General features: G+C 42.4%; 1 protein-coding gene across 1 annotated transcript in view; it reads left to right on the top strand.

The window, feature by feature from the left end:
- AGBL1 (AGBL carboxypeptidase 1) overlaps positions 1–24,397 on the top strand; it is a 798,761-nt gene that overhangs the window by 111,242 nt on the left and 663,122 nt on the right. The window contains exon 6 of the mRNA XM_035303747.3: positions 13,539–13,576. Within this exon, the coding sequence (XP_035159638.3) occupies positions 13,539–13,576 (38 nt within the window). The remainder of the gene's footprint in view (positions 1–13,538; positions 13,577–24,397) is intronic.

Below are 24,397 nucleotides of genomic sequence, written 5' to 3' on the forward strand. Positions count from 1 at the left end.
CTCAACATACAATCTGTGATGTTTTCACTGAGAAAGCTTAGTCCGGAGACTGGGTGATGGCAGCTAGCATTTACTTTGACCCCACCATGGCGTGAAACCTGGTGGCTGGAGGGAGGAGAGAGAAGCGTAATGGAGTAGTGCAGCATTAGAGAGTAATGTGCCCAATTCTCAGGACCCCTTGGGAATCTAGGGCATCCTTTTCATTGACAAAAATCATTTATGTGGAGCCTCAGTAAATTTTGAATCTGTCATGTCAGCTGCTTCAGTAGGCGGCATGGATTTAAATGGGTGAGAAATTCCTTCTCTTTAAAGGGCCTTTATAGGCAACTCACACGAGGACAGATAGTTTTGGGCACATGTAGAGGGCGGGGCTGGCAGACAAAGAAGGTCAATTTGATTCCATCAATTAACCCATTAGGAAAGTTCTACAACAAGTAAACCTGGTGCGGCCAGGCATGGTGGCGCACTGCTGTAATCCTGTCATCCCAGCACTTTGGGAGGCCGAGGAGGGCAGATCACCTGAAGTCGAGAGTTTGAAACCAGCCTGGCCAACATGGTGAAACCCCATCGCTACTAAAAATACAAAAATTAGCCAGGGCTGGTGGCACGTGCCTGTAATCCCAGCTACTCAGGAGGCTGAGGCAGGAGACTTGCCTGAACCTGGGAGGTGGAAGTTGCAGTGAGCTGAGATTGCACCATTACACTTTAGCCTGGGCAACAGAGTGAGACTCTATCTAAAAAAACAAAAACAAAAGCAAAAGCAGGTAAACCCTATGTTAGGCACAGGAGGAAGGGGCTCTGTTATATGACCCTCTTTTCTTCTCCCTTTTGCCTATTTTTTTCTTTCTTAATTATTTGTAAGAACATCCTTGTGCTATAGAAATAGTCCTTGAAATCAGAAGACCTGCACTCCAAAAGTTAATCTTCTTAAGCCTCAACTTCTTCATAGTAAAATGAGTCAGTCTCAGATTTGTTGTAAGAACAACTGGAATGAGTGAATAAGGTCCTTGACATCGCACCTGCCGCATTGCAAATACTCAAGAGATTCCACTGACAAACAATACTCTGTCGAACAGGGCAGAACCTTTCCTTACATTGGGGGTAACATTTTATAATCCTGAAAATAGCAAAGTTTCAATATTTTTATTTCCTAGAGTATTTCTGAGAGTCCATAAAAGAGCTGGCCCACCATGCTGGAAAAATTGTCCTCCACCTATCCACCTAAAACTTGTGGAAAATTTTGATTCAGATAAGAACTGTGGGGGCTTATCTCAGGCAAAGCCCTGTTGCTCAGTGTTGAAAGAATTATCAGGGCACATCCCTGCTTTGGGGGAGGGTTAAGACCGCATAGGGAGGCTGAGGCAGTTACACGAATTGCTATTTAATAATCATCATAAGGGCAGGTGCAGTGGCTCATGCCTGTAATTGCAGCTACTTGAGAGGCTGAGGCGGAAGGACTGCATGAGACCAGGAGTTGATGGTGGCAGTGAGCTGTGATCACACCACTGCACTCCAGCCTATGTGACAGAAAGAGACCTGTCTCTGAAAATAAAAAAATAATGATAGTGATGATGATGATGATGATGATGATAATTACTGTAAAATCACTGAGTGGATGAGGGGACTCCAAAAGTAGGGAGCTCACATCTAGATAGAGGATCAGGAAATGCTTCATGGTACAGATTCGTTGTTGCCAATGTAAGATCAACACATTCTCAAGAGTCTGACAGCTTGATAGCAATTTTAAGATGTCATGTTATGCTTATGTTTTAAAGATAGTCACAAATGTGCTGCCCTACCGAAAATGTATAGAAAACTTTTTATCGGTAACTTATAGCTGAAAATATTTTTATAAGGCTAGTTTTTTAGGTCATTGTTTCTGAAACTGGCAATCTCAATATTGTTTGTCTAAATATTGTCTTTGTAAATGTACAGTATCTGTATATTGCTCAAGTATAAGAAACTGTGGTGTTTCAGATGAGGGGTGGATATTTGGATAGAATTTTAACTCACAGGTTTTCTGAGTTTCTCACTGACAGATCTTTGCTACCTGACCACAACTATTTTTGGACTGTGGCTACCTTTACTCTGTTTAATCTGTCAATAGACTTCCTCTCTGTCTTTTCTTCCAAAAATTTGTTTGACTGATGACTTCTCCTTGCCATTAACTCCATTGTTATGGAGTTACTCATTTTTGTATTTCCATTTTGAATTTAATGGGGTTTCGGGAGAAAGGGAAATGAATTTATGTTGTTATTTTACTTTGAATGAGTAGCCCCTATCTCTCAGGTCGTTCATTCATTCATTCATTTATGCAAAGACTTGATTAGGATCCAATAGATATGATGATTCAATAATTCAAAAGGAAAAAGCAACAAAACTGAAAATAAAAGTTTCTGTGTGTTGCACTCTTGGCAAGACATTAGACTTTCCATGACACTCCTAGATAATGATAAAGAGTGAAGGATGAGACTGAGGGTGGATGAGGAGTCTGGGACAATAGCCAAAATCTTTATAGGGAGGCAGAAGAAAGCAGGTGGACTGTACCTGTGGCTCTGAAAGCCTCACTAGGAAGAGCTCTAGGCTTGTTGGGCCACTTAGAGGAGTCCTCATTCTATGTTTTCTGTGTCCCAATACTCGGTGGAGCCAAGAAAACAACCTATCACTATATTCTCCTGACAACTCAGTACCTTCATTGCCCCCTACCCTTCCTCACACCATTCCAACTCACTCCTGGTATTCTTTTGTTTTTACTCAATATCATTTTGAGAGCAATTTTAAGATTGTAGCTACACTGAGCAGAAGATAATGAGATTTCCCATATACCTCCTGCCCTCCTCATTATCAATGTCCCCCACTAGAGTGGTCCATTGGTTACAATTCCTTCCCTCTTTCCCACCCTTCCTTTCTTTCTCTCTCTTTCCTTCTTTCCTTTTTTCCTTCGTTTTGTTTTTTTTGAGACAGAGTCTTGCTTTACCACCCAGGCTGGAGTGCAGTGGTGCAGTCTTGGCTCACTGCAACATTCGCCTTCTGGTGTTCAAGCAATTCTCTTGCCTCAACCTCCTGAGTAGCTGGGATTACAGGCATGGCCCCCTATGCCCAGCTAATTTTTGTATTTTTAGTAGAGACAGTGTTTCACTATGTTGCCCAGGCTGGTCTTGAACTCCTGACCTCAGGTGATCCACCTACCTTAGCCTCCCAAAGTGCTGGAACTACAGGTGTGAGCCACTGTGTCTGGCCTACAATTTCTGAATCTACATTTGGCACTTCATTATCACCCAAAGTCCGTAGTTTACACGAGAGCTGACTTTTGGTGTTGTACCTTCTCTGGGTTTGTACAAATTTATAATGACATGAATCTACCATTATAGTATTATACAGAGTAATTCACTGCTCTGAAAATCCTCTGTGCTTCAACGATCCACTGTCAAATAGGGCAGAAGCTTTTATTATGTTGGGGGTAATGTCATCCTTTCCTTCCTTTAGGCCCAGGCAACCACGGATCTTTTCATAGATTTGCCTTTTCCAAAATGTCGTCTAGTTGGAATCACACATATGTAGCTTTTTCAAATTGGCTGTATTCACTTAGCAATATGCATTGAAGGGTTCTCTGTGTCTGTTAATGGCTTGATAGCTCATTTCCTTTCAGTTGTGAATAGCATTCCATTGTCTGGCTGTAGCAAAGTTTATTTATTTACCTACTGAAGAAATTTATTTATTTACAGTTGCTTCCAAGTTCTGGCAGTTATGAATAAAAACATGAGTTTTTAACTCATTTAGGTAAATACGAAGGAGCACAAGTGATGGATTGTATAATAAAAGTTTGTTTAGCTTTGCAAGAAACCATCAGACTGTCTTCCAAAGTTCACCAGCAATGAAGGAGAGTTCCTGTTGCTCCATCCTCACCATTGATTGGTATTATCAGTGACTTGGATTAAGGTCATCGTAATAGGTATGTGTTGGTATTTCACTGTGGTTTTAATTTGCATTTCCCTGATGACATACAGTGCGAAGCATCTTTCCACCTGCCTTGACATCTCTATGTCTTCTTGATAAGGTGTCTGTTGGGGTCTTCAGCTCATTTCAAAAATAAGTCTGTATGTTTCCTTGTTGTTGTGTTTTAAGAATTGTCTCCTGGAACTCTTTTTCTTTTTTCTCTTTTAAAAAAGGCTCGTCTTTGCAATACTTACTCTATGCAGTTTCTAGAAGTAGTGTATAGTTAACATTGAGATATATATATATATATATATATATATTTTTTTTTTTTTTTTGAGGCAGAGTTTCACTCTTTTTACCCAGACTGGAGTGCAATGGCGTGATCTCGGATCACCGAAACCTCCGCCTCCTGGGTTCAAGCAATTCTCCTGCCTCAGCCTCCTGAGTAGCTGGGATTACAGGCACGCGCCACCATGCCCAGCTAATTTTTTTTGTATTTTTAGTAGAGACGGGGTTTCACCATGTTGACCAGGATGGTCTCGATCTCTTGACCTCGTGATTTACCCTCCTCGGCCTCCCAAAGTGCTGGGATTATAAGCATGAGCCACCGCACCTGGCCTAACATTGAGGTATATTTAAGTTTAGCAGACGACCATTGCAATCTATTCAGTGCTTAGTTTATTTACTCACCAAATATGTATTCAAAAAATTACTGTGTAGCAGGTGCTATGATAAGTGCTCAGACTTTGAAGATTATGTTTGCTTTCCTCAAAGAGCTTCCAGACTAATGTGAAGTCAGATATAGAAATAAACAATTTTCATGTTATTGTAAAAATATTGTCATAAAGAAAATTAGAAAAGTGTGATGAGAACTCAGAGAAGGAAGAACTTTATGGAGTCTGAAACTTAAGAAGCAGGGAGGTGGAATTTGAGCTGGATGATATAAGGTGAGTAGATAGGGGAGGAGAAGTTTGCTAGCTGGGAGAGGACCAAAGGGGAAAAGGCTTTCTAAAGAATGAGAGAAATTCCTGTTCAACCTTGTGAAGAAATGCAAGAGCATGGTGTATGGATGAGAATTTCAGGTAGTTTAGTGTGCCAGGAGTTCTCTGATAGATTATGGCCAATGTTGAACTTTATTGGTACTAAATCCCATCCTTTAAATAAGTGGAATTGAAGGTTTTTTCTTGCCTTTTTTCTTTTTTGAGACAAAGTCTCATTCTGTCACCCAGGCTGGAGTGTAGTGGGGTGATCTCAGCTCACTGCAACCTCTGCCTTCCAGATTCAAGTGATTCTCCTGCCTCAGCCTCCCAAGTAGCTGGGATTACAGTGGCCTGTCACCATGCCCAATTAATTTTTGTATTTTTAGTAGAGATGGGTTTTCAGTGTGATGGCCAGGCTGGCCTCGAACTCCTGACCTCAAGTGATCCACCTGCCTCAGCCTCCCAAAGTGCTGGGATTACAAGCATGAGCCACTGTGCCTGGCCGACAATTCTTTTGAAGTCTTCCCATATCATCTGAGTTTTAATGAAGATCTTAATTTCTAAACACTCCCAGGATGCTGGGAATCATAAATCCTGTCAATCAAGGAGTGAGCACCAAATGATTGCAAGGCTTTGATATGGACAGAAATGAGTAACTGCCCTTGCTGTGTGGAACTGCCGACCCTAGAGTCCCCCCAGATTTAAAGATCTCTTTATATAGATGATAGTCCTTAGTTTTAGCTAAGAAAGAAGAATGTTTATGAAATATTTCCTTGGAGTTCCACAAATCATGGAACTACTGGGAGGCATCATGGAAGATCTTGAGTATTAGACCTGAAATAAAAAAAGCTTAGGAGTTCTCCCCTCACTTCTTACCAAGAAAGTCCCTGGGCCAGATCTACTGAGTACCCACTGCCTGGGTCAGTGTTTCACAAGTGAGATTCCTGGACAGTAGCATTAGCAACACCTGGGAGGTTGTTGGAAGTGCAGTTTCTCAGGTCCTACCCTAGACCTCCTGTATCAGGAACTTTGGGGCAGAAGCTCAAAACTCTGTCTTTTAACAAGCCCTTCCAAGGATTCTGATGCACAATGCATGCTCAGGTTTGAGGATCCCTGGTCTCAGGGATTGCTGATGAACTTTTCTGTTGCTATTCTATATCCTGCCAAGTGAGGGAACACTTTGTAGGTCTTTGCCAACTCTACCCTTCCTTAACTTTTTAAAAAGAGGGCTGACTAATTAGTCATCACACACAAGAACAACTCTTTTTTTGTTACTTTTATATTATAAAAGATACATAACCTAAAATTTGCCATTTAAACCCTTTAAAGTGTACAATTCAGGCTTTAATTATAGTCACAATATTGTAGAACTGTCTCCACTATCTGTTGTCAAAACTTTGTTGTTACCCGCCAAATTCTGTCTGTAATCATTAAGCAGTCATTTCCCACTCCCCTTCTCATCAGCTCCCAGTAACCACTAATTTACTCTCTGTCTCTATGCCTTGGCCTTTTGTGGGTAGCTCATGTAAGTGGGATGGACTGCACAATATTTGTCTTTGTGTGAATGACAGCATTTTGAAATGCTGGTTGCATTCATGCTGGAAGGTGCTAAGCCTTGGTACTGCATATGGTTGTGTTACATCTCAATCAAACAGGCCAGGTAACAGTCAGGTTTGTCTTCACCGTGCTCTTTAACTGGAGCAAAATCAGATACGTTTTTATTCATCTGCTGAATCAGAAACTGTCTGCTGGGTGCCTGCTCTGTGCTGTGCATTAAGATAGGATATCACATCTTTTCTTTTGGGCTGCCAGATATTTCTAGAGTGGATTATATCGTATGTGCATTTGAGTTATAAGAATTCAAATAAATGTATGGTATAGTAAATATTCTATTACAGTCAAATAGCAAACATTCTAGAAAATTCTATTTTGCATATATGCTTAATTATATTCTTTACTTATTAGACCTCTTTATATACATACTACAGTATAGGATTAGAGTTGCACATTCATGTATGACGTACTTTTTGAATTGTTTAGGGAAGTTAAATTATTTTAAGGCTGGTGCTTGTCGTAAGTGCTAACTTGAGAGTCACACCTCTATATAGACAACAGATGCTGGAGAGGATGTGGAGAAATAGGAACACTTTTACACTGCTGGTGGGAGTGTAAATTAGTTCAACCATTGTGGAAGACAGTGTGGCGATTCCTCAAGGACCTAGAAATAGAAATTCCATTTGACCCAGCAATCCCATTACTGGGTATATATCCAAAGGACTATAAATCTTCTACTATAAGGACACATGCACACGAATGTTCATTGCAGCACTGTTTACAATAGCAAAGACCTGGAACCTACCCAAATGCCCATCGATGATAGACTGGACTGGGAAAATGTGGCACATATACACCATGGAATATTATGCAGCAATCAAAAATGATGAGTTCGTGTCGTCTGTAGGGACATGGATGAATCTGGAGAACATCATTCTCAGTAAACTGACACAAGAACAGAAAATGAAATACCGCATATTCTCACTCATAGGTGGGTGATAAACAATGAGAACACATGGACACAGGGAAGGGAGCACTACACACTGGGGTCTATTGGGGGAACAGGGGAGGGACATTGGGGGGGAGCTGGGGAGATAGCATGGGGAGAAATGCCAAATATGGGTGAAGGAGAGGAACGCAGCAAAGCCCACTGCCATGTGTGTACCTATGCAACTATCTTGCATGTTCTGCACATGTACCCCCAAACCTAAAATGCAATTTAAAAAAAAAGGAAGAAACTCTCTTGTTTGTGAGAGCTTTCCCCTCAGACATTGGCTTTTTCCTTCCTGGTGCTGGGAATACTCAAAAGTTTTGTCTGAGCCCTTGTCTTGATGATGTTGCTTGTGAATCTGGAAGTAATTCAAAACCATTTCCCCTTTGCAGAGTCTCTGCTTATAACAAGCCAGGCAGGATGGGGCCCTCCTCGCCTCGACTGTGGTGCTCTGCTCGTGGTTCCATCTCAGGCAGCAGTCACCCTCTGTCACACTCCCTGCTGAGTGTTTGTAACCAAACCAGTCTGAGATCTGGGTTTCATTTTCTCTTATAAAAATGTCCCATGATTGTTGAGAATTCCTGCGCCTGCCTTTGACAGCATCTGGATGGAGTTGTGGGGGAGGAGATTCTTTTTTTCCCAAGAAAAATGGACAAGTTTCATCCTGGGCACAGGACCTGGTTCAGTTTCGACACCATATGTTTATGCTTTTTCTTTCCTTTCACCATGCAGAAGCCGTCTCAGTTTCTGTTTCTGTTTTCTCCTCTCTCCCTTGAAAATGGTGATTAGCAAGATCCATGTGTTACCACTTTCCTTGGTCACCTGGCTCTGTGTGTGTGTGTGTGTGTGTGTGTGTGTGTGTGTGCACTTTATCTATCCTGCTAGTCCTTCTCAATCCAGGCAGGAGGTCAGAGTTGTACCAGACAGTAATCTAAGCGACATGTTTAATCTCTTGCAAAGGTCCTCCTGATTTACCTACCTGTTATTTGCCTAACTCCTGTGATTTTTCACTTTCTTTTTCTACTGCAACAACCCCTTGTCCCACTGCCAACTCTAGTGAGGTTCTGGGGTCAAATTCTAGGCCACCTTCTTCCTTCTTTCCGATATCTCCCTAAGGAAGCTCGCAAGTGCCAGTGCTCGATGTGGTGCTGGACAGCAGGTGGTAAGTGCCCAACATTGAGGTGAGACAGATGCCCAGCCAAGTTCCAGCTCTGTTGCTTTCTAGAACATGGCCACTTCAGGCAGGTTAAGTTACCTTTCTGAGTCTCTTCATCTGTAAAATGGCGATTGTTATGAGAATCCACTGAGCTAGTATTCTCTCATAGCAATCTGTCGAGAAATCCCATCCAAAATCTGAAAAATATCCATGTGCTCCTTGAGATTGTTCCAGTTGTACCATGAAGAACAGTTTAAAGGTCCTAGAATGGATATGGATGCATCAGTTCTGGGGCTATTGCAATAGTTAGGTGAAAGATGATATTGTGTGATTTCTATTTATTTAGATCTTTAAGAATATTTTTTCAACTGTTCTCTAGTTCTCAGTATAAAAGGATGTCTTTCATTAAATTGATTACCAGAAATTGTATTCTTTTTGCTGCTAAGATTAGTGGGATTTAAAAAAATAATTTCTGAAATTTCATTGCTAATGTATAGAGGTACAATTTATTTTTGTATATTGATCTGTTATCATGGCCACCTTGCAAAACTTACTAGTTTTAATACTTTTTAGTGACATTAAAATTTTTCTATACCCAAGATCATGCCATCTGCAAATATAGTTTTACTTCTTCTTTTCCAACCTACATGTCATTTATTTATTTATTCATTTATGCCTAAGTGCCCTGGCTATAATCTCCAGTATAATGTTAAGCAGAGGTGGCTTTCCTTGGTCTGATCTTAGGGGAAAAGGATTCAATCTTTCTTCATTAAGTATCATATTAACTGTGGATTTTCTGTAGGCCCCTTCATCAGGTTGAGGAAGTTTCCTTTGATTCCAGCTTATTGAATAATTTTATAAGAAAAATGTGATGAATTTTATTAAATACTTTTCCTATGTGCTTTGAGATTATCACATATTTTCAAATCCTCTATTCTGTTATTATGGTGGGTTATTACATTGATTGCATTTCAGATGTCAAACCAACCTTGCATTCTTGGACTAAATCCCACTTACTCCTTGTGTGTAATCTTTTTTACTTGCTGCTGTGTTTAGTTTGTTCTACATAACTTTCTACTGGTCTCTGGCTTCTCCTCTTGTGTTCCTAGAGTTCTCTTTTTTTAAAGTCAAGTTGTCAAGAGAAGGCTTCCTTAAAACATGCTAAATCATTGCTCAGAATCCAGTAGGGAATCCTCCACTTAGAGTGAAGCCAAAGCCCTTATAGGACTTACCTCATCTCACTTCTCCTCTCCTTTCATCCTCAACTCTAGCAGCCCTGTCCATCTCACTGTTCCTTGAACAGGTCAGGGCTATTGTCAGCTTACAGTGTCTGCACTGGCTGTCCCCTCAGCTCAGCAGATGCTTCTCCTGATAACTGCATGAAAACCACTTGTTCTTCACATTTTTGTTCATATGTTGCTTTATCAATGAAGTCTACTCCAGCCAACCTTTTGAAACTTGTAACCCATCCCTGTACAGCTGATCTCTTTACCCTGTTACTGCTTTTTCTTTTTTCCCCATAGCATTGATCACATCTAAGAATACTAATTTAGTGTATTTTTCAAAAGTGCCATTGTCTATTAGCTGTTTCCTTCACTTTAATCTTATGAAATGTAAGCACTTTGAGTGTAAGAGTCTTTGGTTTATCAATTTGTCCTGATGCATAGCAGGTGCTCAGTAAATATTTGTTGAATAAAGGAATAATATAACTAATGCTCTTAGACCAGTGCCTGGCTTTTAAAAAAGATTTAGCAAACATTTGGTGGTGATCTTTGTTCAAATAAGACTAAGTGGTACTAAACAAAATGTGCTTCCTATTCTTTGGAGCTTGTACATTGGAAGAAGAAACAGACATTAATAAAACAATCACACAACTGAGCGAATAATTACAAACTAAATTGTGCAATGAGAAAGGAGGAAAAAAAGGATGAATGCACATAACAAAGGACTAGCAGTCAAGGGAGTCTTTCTAGAGGAAATGATACCCAAATTAAGCTGCGAGGGATAAAGTATGAGCTACAGGTAAAGAAGGGGAGAAGGGCCCAGAGCATTTTAGCCTGCGGCATTAGCAAGGTCAAAGGACAAGTGATGGGAACATGCTCTAGGTCTTGGGAAAAGGCCAACTCTAGTTGCACCCCTGAATTCTATATGAAGTGATTCATAATGTATATTCCCAACTCTAGTTGCACCCCTGAATTCTATATGAAGTGATTCATAATGTATATTCCCAACTCTAGTTGCACCCCTGAATTCTATATGAAGTGATTCATAATGTATGTTCCCAACTCTAGTTGCACCACTGAATTCTATGTGATGCTTCCAGCAGCATCACATGTAAGCTTCTGCTGTCCCCTTCATCTTTAACTCAGCATCAAAATCAAAATCATTCTGTGGCCTAAACACTGCAACTTCTCTCCTTAGTCTATTAATGGTTCTCTTATCCCCCATCGTCCTAGCCTAAATATTTCAGGCCAATCACTGACTCTTCATTTTCCTTTACCCACCACAGCTCACCTTTCCTCAGCTCACAGCCTCTCTCTCAGTTTTCCATTTTGACACCACATCACCTTGTTTAAAAAACCCAAACATCTTCTCATTACCTACAGAATTGAATGTGAAGTATTTAGAATATTAGAATTTGGCCTCAAATGTTATCTCCATCATTGCCCTAAATGTGCCCTTTGCTGTGCTAAACATTGATCTCACACTTAAGCCCTAGGAAGAAATAAATCTCTTCTAGTTTTTCAGGAATAAGCCTCAATTTTTTTGAGGAATGTGACACTTACCATGCATTTCCTGCTATTTAATGTCACTGTCTGGATTCATATTTATTTAGATTAGCGTGTTATTTGGTACTTTCTAGAGGGTTGTGATCTGGGAGTCACTTTGAATTACCCTCTTGACATCGAAAGAGTAAGACATAGTGATACTGTCTCTTAATCCAATTATCCTAAAACTTGTGTGTGCATCTGAATTACCTGCTGGAATAAAGATCCTGATTCAGTAGGTCGGGGATATGGTTTGAGATTCTGCCTTTCTATTTGGCTTTCAGAAAATGTGAGGCTGGTGATCAGAGACTCAAACTTTGAGTAGCAAGATACAAATGTGCCTTTAATTCATCCCTTCTTCCCTCTTGTCATTTTTTGGGTTTGAGACCTTATTATGGCTTATTCTCCTAACTGGTCTGTTTGCCACCTGTCCCTCCTCACCACTTGTCTGTCTCATAAAACTGTTATCTAATGGATCATTACCTTGTTTGTGAATTTCTCAAAACAAAAGTGCCATGGAAATGAGAAATGCAGTCGCTTTCCCTGGAGACCCGGCCTGTGCGCTAGGATTGGGTTAGGCGCCTTGCTTGGACCATCCTCACTCTTTCCGTTTCCATGGTTTCTTTCTTCTCTCCTAATTCATTTCAAGGAAATTAATCTGGCTGCTCCACTCTTCCAAAAACATGGATTTTCATTTTGCCACATGTACTGCGGCTCTTAGATGTTTCACACTACCTTGAATTTCCAGAAACGCCTTCCATGTGCTCCTTCTTAAATCCACCTTTGCCAAAACGCTGTGGGATTATAGAGCAGTGGGACTGAAGAAGCTGAAAGTCGATGAGAGGAAAACCTTCTGAAGGATAAAGGAAGCAGTCCACCCGTGAAAGCTAGCCTTGTCCTCTGTAACTGCCCTGTGGTCATTTTGGTCACCCTGAGCTAGGGTGTCATCCCAGCTGTGGGTTTGCATAGGGGCTTGTGAATTTCAGGCTTTTGCTCTTGCAGAGCTGCTTTGTAGGTTATGGGGAGCAATGTAGTTACAGGGACTGCTTTTCTATCGTATTTTATGTTTATTCATTCATTCATTTTTTTTTTTTTTAAACTGCTGGCTCTGTTGTTCAGTATTAGCTACTATATTGCAAAGTGAACTTTCATTGACCAGGCAGAGGCCAGGGTAGGGTCAATGAGAGAGAGATCCTGGAGAACAGAGAGGGAGGAAGCAGAGGTGTGCAGTGAGATTCTTCAGTTTGGGGTCCCAGCTCTGCTGATATCTCTATATAGTCTGAGAAATACGATCCAACCTCTTTGGACGGTTCCTCCAATCCTGAGAGAGGTGGTGGAAACAGATCACTGCTCAGCAGGCCTTAAGGATAAGTTACTAGGGCCATATAGAATCTTCTCTTTTTTTAAAAAAGCAAATACAACTCTTCTCCCTAGAATTATACCACATTGCCCTCAATGTCAGTGAAGTTTTTCTCTGCCCTGTCGATAGGTTTTTGTGTGACCCCAGAAGCAGGAAGCATACTGAAAGATCACTAAGTTGTGGGTCAAAAAGTATTTTTCATTCTCATATGCATCCTTTTGTTGCAAAGACTGAAATTCCTCCATGGAGGAAAGCGATGAATTTGGAAGAAAAATCCCGACAAACTATTTTCCGCCCTAAGGAAACAGCCTCTCTTTCCAGTGTGTGAATGCATTTTCCACTGCATCCCCAGGGGTATGAGTGTTTCAAGAAGTTTGCACTGTGCTACTATATTCTGTAAGTCCCCAAGCCTCACTCCCTCCCAGACCATTCTCTCGAGTCCCCGCATGTTTCCAGAAACGAATCAAGAGACTGACAAGAGCTCTGCCTAGTATGAATAATAGAAAAATGAGTCACTCTGTGCAAGAACGTTGGTGGAAGGTGGGAGGCAAGCAGGGAGAAAAAGAGATTTTCAGCAGCAGACGGGACCTCAGAGACGCATCTGCAAGACGGACACTTTGCTCAGTGTGACTTCTGCATTTATGCCTCTTCAGTGGTCAGCAGGGCGATTGCCTGCTACCTGGTTAATCATGGGTCCGTTGTGGGGTGGCAACAGGCATTCTGGCTGTGGGGTCCAAGGGATGACAAAAAGACCATTGAACGTTGACTGTTACTTTTCTTTCTCTTTCCCCAGGGCAGCCACTGAAGTTTTGGCAGCATTGCTGAAATCCAGTAAGCACCTCTTTTGAAGGGTGGTTATTTCTTTCCCCTCTGAGTTCAATGAAAAATGCTCTCCTGTCCCCATGGCTCTTTCTTTTTTCTTTCTTTCTTTTCTTTTTCCATGAACTACAAAGCACCCATGGCTCATTTCTGATCTGGAAAGCAATAAAGTCATGTTCTGGATCTTTGGGGTAAGACAGAGAATGTTACAGCTGTTCCAAGTACATGACACAAAGACAAAATAAATATTATCCATACCTGATGCCACTAAGACAATGGACCCTAAAGGGGGTATTGTTTACTGCGGCCCTGGTGGACTCTCCACCCCTGTCTGACAGAGCCAGCAGTCCCTAAAGACTGTTGGAAAAAGCTCTAGGTTGCAGTGGAAGAAAAGATTTTGGCTGGCTGGAGAGCAGTATTCCTGCATTTGGTCAACTCGACTCAGCTCATGAGTCTAAATTTTTGGGCAGGTAGAATGTTGGGAATTGCTTGGACATGTTGATGCTGAGAACAGGTTTACGTTTAAAGGTTGACTCTCTTCTCAGTTACTTGAGAGACTGCAAAAGAATAGCTCTGGGGTTCTGAATGATTTGGGGATTTTTTTGCCTGGTAGCCCTGGACTAATTATGTTGGGAGTCAATTTCATGTGTGCAGTATAATAGCAGGCCCAATGCACCTGGGAGGGAAGACGTCTTAGCTTAACATTACTCATGTTTTTCTTCTTACCTCTTCATCTGTTTTAATTTGGCACCTTGGAAACCAGCTGATTCAATTGTGATGTTTGTTTCTCTATAGGGAGCCTGAGGCCTGTGGGTAAGAGGTGAACTTTAATAAAAACTTTTAAATAAATAAATAAAAATAAAAACACACTCTCCCCCCATCCATACATCTCTGTCAACTGTAAGCACAGAGAAAGAGCCAAATCACATGCTGCTTCCCTTTATAGACTTAGAGAAACTGAAGCTTAAATTCATTTGGTTTATTCAAACTTGATATGAGACACAAGCCTATCCACGGCTTTAAGACCTGCAGGTGGAGTGGAGCTGGTAAGAGCAGGGTGGGGGAGTGAAGAGGAAGAGGTTAGGAAGCCCTGGAGATAGGAAGGGATGGAAAAGCGTTACCTGTGGGTTCTGGGGAGAGAACCATTCATTCTGCAGACTGAACTTGCTTCAGGTTTGGCCTCTTGCTTCTCATTATTTATCTGCTCCCTTAGTTGCTCCCAAATGCCTTTTGTTTGATACAGCAAAGGGAGGGAGTGTTGAATTGCAGGAGGAAAAGATCCTGAGAGCAGCCTGGGAGGCCAGCCTGTGAATGTCATGCCTTGGGAAAGAAGCTATCTCTCAAATCCAGCCTTGGCCTGGAGGACTTGATGTTTCATGGGAAGGGAGCCCAGAGAGCTGAGTAAGCCTGGCTTACTTTCTGCACACATACCTTCCTTAGCTCTTGAGCTTAGAGTTGAGCATCCTGACATAAAATGTACCTACCTAGATGTGTAAAAATCTGAAAGTAGTCTTATGTCAGTTGTTAACTGTATCAATCAGAAATGTAATGCCTCAGCCCAGGAAAAACTAATAGCCAGTGCAAGTATGGCTTAATTCAGGCTTAGACCATGTAGCTAAGTTTTTAACACACTGGCCATGCCTAGCAGGCTGCGTGTGTGGTGCTGGGGGCTCATCTTTTAGAATTTCTAACTTCTTCTTTCCCTTCAGAACTTAGCTCAGATATTGCCCTCTGAAAATCCTCTCCCTGGCCACAACTCGGATGCCCCTCCTCAATCCTCTTATAGGCTCTCCTATCTCAGACTTGATTACATTGCGATGGAATTGCTATTGTCTGTCCCGTGCAGCAGCCTGCAAGCTTTTTTTTTTTTTTTTTTTTTTTTGAGACGGAGTTTCGCTCTTGTTACCCAGGCTGGAGTGCAATGGCGCGATCTCGGCTCACCGCAACCTCCGCCCCCTGGGTTCAGGCAATTCTCCTGCCTCAGCCTCCTGAGTAGCTGGGATTACAGGCACACGCCACCGTGCCCAGCTAATTTTTTGTAATTTTAAGTAGAGACGGGGTTTCACCATGTTGACCAGGTTGGTCTCGATCTGCCGACCTCGTGATCCACCCGCCTCGGCCTCCCAAAGTGCTGGGATTACAGGCTTGAGCCACCGCGCCCGGCCTGCCTGCAAGCTTTTGAGGGAAAGCGTCATCTGTACTGGTCATTGTATTTTTACCTCAGCACAATGAAGAGCATGATATAAATATTTGCTGACTGAATTTTATTTATTTTTCTTTTTTTAAAATTTAAGTTCTGGGATACTAAATTTTTAAATGAATACACGATTTGTAGTTTTTTCCACGTGCAAAAATGGCAATACTGCCCCCTGCTACCTGAATCTAACATCCATGCATAGAACCAATGATGTTAAGAGCTGTGGTTCTTATCTCTATTTACCTATTCTAATAGATTGGTGGAGAACTGCAGTACCTTGCTGTCCTCTACATATAAAACAGGTTTTAGTGTCCCATTAGGAGGATGGATAGCCTATTCGCTAATTCTGCTGAGCTGTGTGCACATCTCTTGTGTTACTTATAGCACAAGAGAGTTGGATGAGAGGTTCTTTAACATTCTTTCTAAAACTATACCTGGGCTCAATGTGTATCAGGGTTTCTCAGTGTTGGCACCATTGGCATTTTGGACGGGATAATTATGTATTAGAGTCTGTTCTGTGCATTGCAGGATATACAGCAACATCCCTGGCATCTACCCACCAGATGCCAGTGTCATGCCTCAGTTGTAACAAACAAAATTACCTTCAGACTCTGCCAAATATGCCCCCCAGGAGGTGGGCAGTAAAATTGCCCCCTGTTGAGAATCACGGATGTGTATTTGGGCACACACATGAGCTGAAGCTCATTCGAAGTTTCAAAAGACCCCTCCCAAATACCTTTATTGATAGTTCCATGAAATATCCTTCTTGCCTAATTGATGTTAAATTCCTCAGTGTCGGCATCCTTTATATGGGGTCATAAGAGGTAAGAACACTGAAGGTAGAATGTCATTGTGAGCATTTACAAAGTACTTGGGAGGGAAACAGATTCCAGAGGATCTCGAGCGTCTTAGAATGAGGAGGGCAAATAGATTTCATAACAAGTAGAAAGTCCAGCGTGTGGGTAGAAGAATTCTGGAATCATGTTGAAGCTCAGCAGGAAAGAGGACTGCATTTAAATAGAAAAGTCTGTCATGGATTTGGGGAAAAGTAAAACAGCATGCCAGGCAGTCGCCATCTTTGTTTTACCAGCCTATTGAAAGTATTGCATGGCATGGAGGGTCTGGTTATAGATGGTACCGCCATTCTGATGAGGAAGGGGTTGCTGCACGGCAGACAAGTGTTGTGGAATTTTCTATTCGCTTTACATTGCCTATATGTCATGCATAGTTAAGATCTGATGTGGAATGTCTTTCGACTTGGATCCCAGAGTGAGTTTCCATCAGCTGAACTTAAATGCAGGAAGTCAGCTTCTGTCTAAAATTCAAGACTTTACCATCTTGCACTGATACCTGGGAATGTTTATGTAAACCTTTAGCTCCTAAATGCACACTCCTTTTAGCTGGTGATTATTCTGACCTTGATCCTTGCTTGTTGGTGAGTGTAAAGGTTGGCCATTACAAAAGGGAGAGAATTCCCTGATCTAAGTAAAGCAGGAAGTAAACGTCCACTACTTTACTCGAAGGAGGGCAGTCAGTGTTCCTGTGACAGTAAACACTAGGGTGGGCTGGAAATCTGAGGTCACTGATGCCTTATGAAGTAGTGACAAGCAGAGGCCATCCCCAGGAAAAGCAGAACTGAGGGATCAGGGAGACTTGGAGTCCACCCACGTAATCACCGAAAGCAAGGGAAAGATCACCTGTGTTACATTTGGAAGATCTTGTTATTCAGCTTTGTCTTTTATCGAGTAGCCACTGCATGAAAAGCCAGTGTAGGATATGAGGATTTTGGGAAAAGAGAAGTGAACCAAGACACATTTCCCATCTCTTTCTCTTTCTGAGCAAAGCAGGCAAAATAAACCTGGAAGTCCCAGGTCTTTTCTCCAGTTATCTCAGCAATTTGGGATCCTACAAATGAAAAATCATTGCTCACTCAAGGTTCCTTTCTGTGTCTTTGTAGGCTGGAATGGCCTAATCCAAATTGCATGCCTTTCCTTGTGTCCCTTCCCCTCTTCTCCTCTAATACATGCACAAATCCCACCCTAACTTGTCCTGTATTGAAAGCTTTGTCTTTTAGTGCTTTATCCTATCCAAACACATTTAGCTTTTTATTCCTGAAATGTAATAAAGCTTTAGTTAGGAAATAGTGTTACTTATTATTTCAGGCAATATTTTAAATACATTAGATCAAAACAACATGTCCTTTGTTTTCCCCTCTGTATTAGTCTGTTCTCATGCTGCTATGAAAAAATACCCAAGGCTGTGTAATTTACAAAGGAAAGAGATTTAACTGACTCAGTTTTGCAGGGCTGAGGAGGCCTCAGGAAACCTACAATCATGGCAGAAGGGGAAGCAAACATGTCCTTCTTCACATGGCAGTAGCAAGAAGTGTCTAGCAAAAGTAGAAAAAGCCCCTTAGAAAACCATCACATCTCACGAAGAACTCTATCACTATCATGAGAACAGCACCAAGGTAACTGCCCCCATGATTCAGTCGGTTCCCACCAGGTCCCTACAGTTCAAGATGAGATTTGTGGGGGGATACCCAAAGCATATCATCCTCTCTTGCGGTCTGACTTCACTCTGCCTTTATCTCATCTCTTCCTCTCCCTCTACCTTCATCTCTGTCTTTTCCTCATCCTTTTCTCTATTTCTCATTTTCCTGTCCACCTCTTCTGCTTTCTTTTTGTTTTCTCAATTACCTTCCATCAGCATTAGGCATTAATGCATTTTTGAAAAACTGTGACCCTCCAAGTAGCACTTGAGTAAGCATGCAGCAATAGGATTATGCCTAATTTGTACTGGCTCCAGAAATGAATCTTCAAATAATGTCTTAGTATTAACCTCGCTGTCCATATTTAAAGGTCATATTCTTGCAATAAGAAAACACCTTCTGGTTCAGGCCTAAAACTTAGTAAGGGAGTGATGAGTCTCCGTCAGACCACTCTCCATTTTAAGAATTGGCATTTAGAGGAGTCTGGAAGTTTGCAGAAGTTGGGGCATGGGAACAGGAAAGCAAGTTAGCAAAGGAAGAGAGACAGAAGAGAAAAGGGGGAAGGGAGAGATGTAAGAGAGCTAATGGGAAGTTTGGCAGGAAGTCAAGACTTCTCACAGATCTTCCTAGATAATGCTCTGTCTGTCTGGCTCACGGGGACAGCCCATCAGCCTGTTGCTCCAGGAGGCTAGAAAGAGACGGCATTCTAAGTGCTGAGAGCTGGATCATGAAGGGACAGCCTCATGGTCACAGGGGGTGTCTGCTGTGACCTGGCCATCAGCCATGCAGAGAGGGGAGAATGTGATGGCCAAATGTCTACTCACTACAAAATGTCACAGAAGGGCCATCTTTGTTATGCACCCAAATCAGGTCTTTAAAAGAATTCTGGGAGCTTCAGGGAGTCCTCAGAATGGCCATATATATTTTAGGATGGTGGGTGTTGTTAGTCCTTTGATCTCATGACCATGCACAAGTACTAGTGGGTCAATGCAGCCTTCACTGCGCTTGCGGGTAAATTCTGTGTTTCCACGCTGCCTGTAATCTGCCCTCCTGGCTGCAAGCTTTTCTCTGCCCTGACGAGAATGATGTCCCCAAGGTTCTGCCCACAGAGTGTGTTCCTTCCTTTAGTTTCTGGATGAGGGCTGTGGAGTCAGACTATGAGAACTGGAAAACACCTTCAAGGCTACCTCATTCGGTGGCATTCAATTTTTGTTTTAAAAAATTCATTCTGATTTATTCATTTTTTAATTGAAAAATTAAAATGTATACACTTTGGTGTACAATATGATTCTTTGAAATATACAGAAATTGTGGCATGGCTGAATTGAGGTAATTGACACATGCAGTTTTCCAGTAGAGCACTCAGAGCCACGTCTGCCTGGCTCCCATCAATTCCCCTCAAGGTGGCCTCTGAGACACATTCACAAAAGACAGGGCTCCTGCAAACCCAGAAAACTATTGATCTCACTTACCCTATCCCCCTTATTTCACAGGAGGAAACTGAGGACCAGAGAGAGGGCATGATCCACGTAGATCTCTGAGACTTACTGTAATCGATGAATCACGTATTTTTTGCATGTTATGTGTGTACGCATATTTTTCCTACTGGTTATAGCTCCAAAGGAACTGGGATTCTACTGGATCCCCCATACCTCATACCGGGCTGCACTCAGAGGAGCTGCTCATACATTCATGTTGACTAAGAAAGAGTTCCAGGTTCCTGACTTAAGCCTCACACATTTGCTTTCACTATGCCTTGGTGAAGAGTCCAACCTAATTTCTGTCCGCAGAAGGAATCAAATTGCGGTGTGATTACAGAGCTGTTGTCTCTTCTTCCACCATAACTTCTGGAGAAGCATGCAGTGTATTTCTGTGATGAGCCAAAAATTTGCTTCAAGTGATATTGATAGATTTTTGCATTTTTCACACCGGGATGAATGGCTGTGGTTGAGAGTGTATGAATGCAGCATCACACAGTATAAGATACATCCATCACACTGTTGGTTTGAAATGACAACCCAAACATCTACCATTTATCGAGAGTTCTTAGTATGTCAGTCTCTCTCTACACAGTTAGCCTATCAAGGAGGTATTATAATCCCCATTTTACAGGCATAGGAACGGAAGTTTGGAAAACTGAAGTAACTCATGTCATTAGTGGGATGTGGGGCTTACCTGCCAGTCTCCAGACCCCTGGGACCTGAGCCCTATGCCGAACTGAGGAGATTGATGAGGGTAGGTTTAATTAGCCCAAAGAAGATATGACCAGAAACGGAAAGAAAGCTAAATAAATACTGTCCAAGTATTAGAAGGATTATTGTGGGAGGGGGTATCTGTCATTCAGGTTAGAAAATAACGGTCCACGCTTTGTAAGCATCTGCGTGGGATCCAGCGAGAGGTGCCCAGGACACCATCATGGATATGTAAAGGGCCAGGGTCTCTGCCGCCCTGAGGCTGAGCATCAGGCCGGCTGATGAATGGTGAGGTGAGAGAGGAAGGGAGCCGGAAGGATTACAGACTCCGCGTATGCCATGTGGTGTTCAACTTGGCACATGGCTTTTTTCCCTTGGCTCCAAATCCAGTCCTCTCTGCCAAAATGTTACATCTTTTGTGTAAGTCCATAAAAGAGCTTAAACAATTTACACTAAAGGGATACTACCTGTCCTGGTCGCCACTGTCCCGTCCCTGTCTCTTTGGGACTGTCAGCCAACAGGTTGGGTGGGCCTTTGGGGGTTGAGCCACAGACAGCAGTGCCTGTCGTTCCTCTTCAGGCCATGTGGTGGTGCTGTTCTTTCAGTTATCTTGGCCATGCTAGTCCAATATTTATTTTCGGTGAGTAATTTGTTTATCAGGAGGTTATTTTAATCTAATTTTGGCCATATTTGCTATTCCACACTATCTGTGCTTCCCAGCGTTAGCAGCTTGCATGTCTTGAAGGAAATTAGCTGAAGATGGTCTCAGAGGCATTTGCTTAGCCATTATTTAAGGGAGTTGGGAGGAGGCAGGGTGAGCAGAGCCTGGGGTGAGAACAGCCGATGGAATTTGTTGCATTTTCAGTGATGTTAGCATGATGGAGTGGGACTTTCAGAGGGCAGGAGCACCCGGAGCTGCTTTTCCAGAGCCGCTTCTGGTGAATCCTAGAACATTTGTAGTGAGGTCTCCCCATTTCCCTGTTGATCGCTGATAACCTATTATCTTCCCCACCTGGTCAGGCAGACACCACTTAAGGACAATGCCCTTCTGCCTCCTCACCTTACATATAGCCCTCATCCCATGTCATCGTCTGTTTTGTGAACCTTTTACTGCCAGCCCTTAACGAAGTGAGAAGGAGGGTAGGAAGTGGGGAGAGGATGACTGTTTATTAGCGTACCTGTGATGAATAATGGCGCTTAGTTATTGGGAACACAGCACTTGCTAGGCACTTTACACATGGCATCTCATTCTCACTAGAGCCTGTGATATTATGATCCCCATCTTACAAGCAAGGAAGGTGTAATTAGGAGAGGTTAGTGACGTGCCCAAGATCCCACACATGGTAAATGGAGAGCTACAATTTGAACTCAGTGGTGACCATTTCCAATGGAGAAAAGCTTCCTATTTCAGAGATTATTCCCACCTTCCACATGGAGTCAGAAAACTGAGTTCTGGGTTCAGAGCAGCCACTGATTGGCTCTGTGACCTTAAACTAGTTTTTTGCCTTTGCACTTCAGTTTGATTTTTTGAAAATGGGAGGGTTAGCCCAGGTGAGGAGATTGGGAATTCTTTAGTAGTAGAACCTTCTTCTTCTTTTTTTTTTTTAACATAAAATCTTATGAGGGAAATTGCACGCATAAAGCAAACAATGAGGGGCAAAGGGGAACCCCACTTAATGACAGGATGACCTTTCCCTTGCCCCTCCCTTTTCCCTGGCTCTTGATAGACACAGAGAAACATCCAAAGAAGTTCCTGAGGGGCCTGAAGAAATCAAGTTTGAAAACCTTTGAAATAAGTATACTCATGGGACACTTCCAGAGCCCAGTCTGCTGTCTGAGATTACAACTTAAAAAATGGGCTGACACTTTTCTCAGGAGGTTGGAAAGTGTGTTAAATTTTACTATGCAGTGGCAATAAGGGAGAACTAGTACATTTTGACCTGGTGAAAGATCCAAAATGCTGTTCTTATCCTCCAGGCCTAATTTGGTAAATTCTGAGTCTCTTGGAACTAACAGACCTAGTTAAACAAATGAACTGAACCTGACTCAGTGGGGAGGGTCAGATTCCAACTGGAATTATAGTGGCACTATCCACCTTTCCAAGGTGGCCAGAGTGTTCCCAGGCACCCATTCTGGGTCCAACACAGCTGTGGGTGGGGGTGGTGAGTTTTTCTTGATTGATACAAAACTCTTGGCCACATAAAATATTGTCTGCATGTGACTGCCACCATTCCTTGTTCTTACACTCAAGCAAGATGCTGTCTTTTATCAGGAGGTCCTGTTAAGACTTAGTTCTATCTCAAGGGCTATTCCTCTGGCCTGATTATTTGCTTGCTGGTTTGGGCCATGTTGTTTCTTTGACAATAGTGGCAGTGTGGCAACATGTGTGCAGGTGGTATGTGTTTGCTGTAAGCTCAGAGCTCTTACTCCGAAAGAGTAAGTCACAGTAGAGAATACCACTTGCTCGGTGGTCATGGTGTGGGCTCTGGAGAGACTGTGTGAAGTCAAACTGTGGACACTGTGGCATGTTTCTTAATGACTGTGTGCTGTACTTCCCTCGTCTGTAAGGCTGGGAAAACAATGCGCTCCAAAGGTGACCAGTGAGATTTAAACAAGGTGATGTTTCAAAGAGTGGGAGTAGAGTGCTGGACCTTAGTACTTCTCAATAAAGATGAACTCTTATTTTATTATCCTCACCATTTCAGAAGTCCTGGAGGTTTCAGGAATTGGTGATAAAACAGCATCAAGCCTGATGAAATGTAAGTTTGTCTCTCAAGCTCTTCCCTGAGGGTTGAGTGATATCTGGTTGTATTTAGAGTCTGTCCCTTTTTCAAGAAGATTTTTCTGTAAAAGCACCAGATGATAGTAAATATTTTAGGGCTTGTCGATCACATGGTTCTATCACAGCTACTCACCTCTTCCTTCATAGGACAAAAACAGTAACAGACAACACATAAAGAAATGGGTGTGACTGTGTTGTAAGGGTTGTTGCAGAGTTTAAAATGAGGAAACTGAGGCCAGCATAAGAACAATTAAATACCTATTTATTTAACTCCTGGGCGAAGTTCTGTGGTCCTGGGGAAAGGGGCCAGAGAAGTTGCGCTGGACTCTGGTGGGGGGGGGGGGGCGGTTATAGGGAGTGAAGGCGTTTAATTGGCTGTGGAGAAACAGGACATGGACGGGGCAAGCTGCTATTGGTAGGTAGGCGGGATTTCCGGTGAGTGGGCTGGACTGGGCAATGTGCTATTGGGCAGGTTTTGGCAGGCCTTCTTTTAAATTTTGGTTGGGTTTTCCAACGGCGGGCTCGGTGCCAAGTGCAGAGTTTAGTGTCGAGTGCAGATTCTGGTGCGGAGTGCAGAGGTGGGCATGTGTTGAGTGCAGATAGTTTTCAGGCATGGAGAGGGATGGGCGTGTCCAAGCGCCCGGTGGGGCAACCGGCCTTACATGTGTTCCAATAAAACTTTATGGAAATGGACTGTGGGCAATTTGCTGACCCCTTACTTTAGATTACGTGAGGCTCGGATTTGGAGACTCGGTCCCATTCATCCTTATTTCTTAAGCCATTGACTGTAATGTGTTTTATACAGCAGACACTCAGAGTAAGTTATCTAAATGAACAAAGGACTCAGTGACCAAGTGAATGCGTGCAGATTCAGCCCTGCTCAGTCAATCCACATAGACTTACTTTGTTTTCACTCCAGGGAATTAAAGGTTAACGTCCAAGGTTGCTGAGTTCTAAATCTCCTAGATTTTAGAACTTGTATCATCCTGGCATAATTGATGACTGACTATGGATTGACAAAGACAAATTATCACAAAGATTTAAGGAGATAGACAAAAAGATAAACATTTCGTGACTCCAGAAGGCTTCCTCATCACTTTCAGGATTGGCTGTACAATTATTTATTTATGTTGAGATGTACCTCCGGTGTTTCCTAGCCCCTTCTCATAAT

This window comes from Callithrix jacchus, chromosome 6 (genome assembly GCF_049354715.1).
Source record: "Callithrix jacchus isolate 240 chromosome 6, calJac240_pri, whole genome shotgun sequence".
NCBI lineage: Eukaryota > Metazoa > Chordata > Mammalia > Primates > Cebidae > Callithrix > Callithrix jacchus.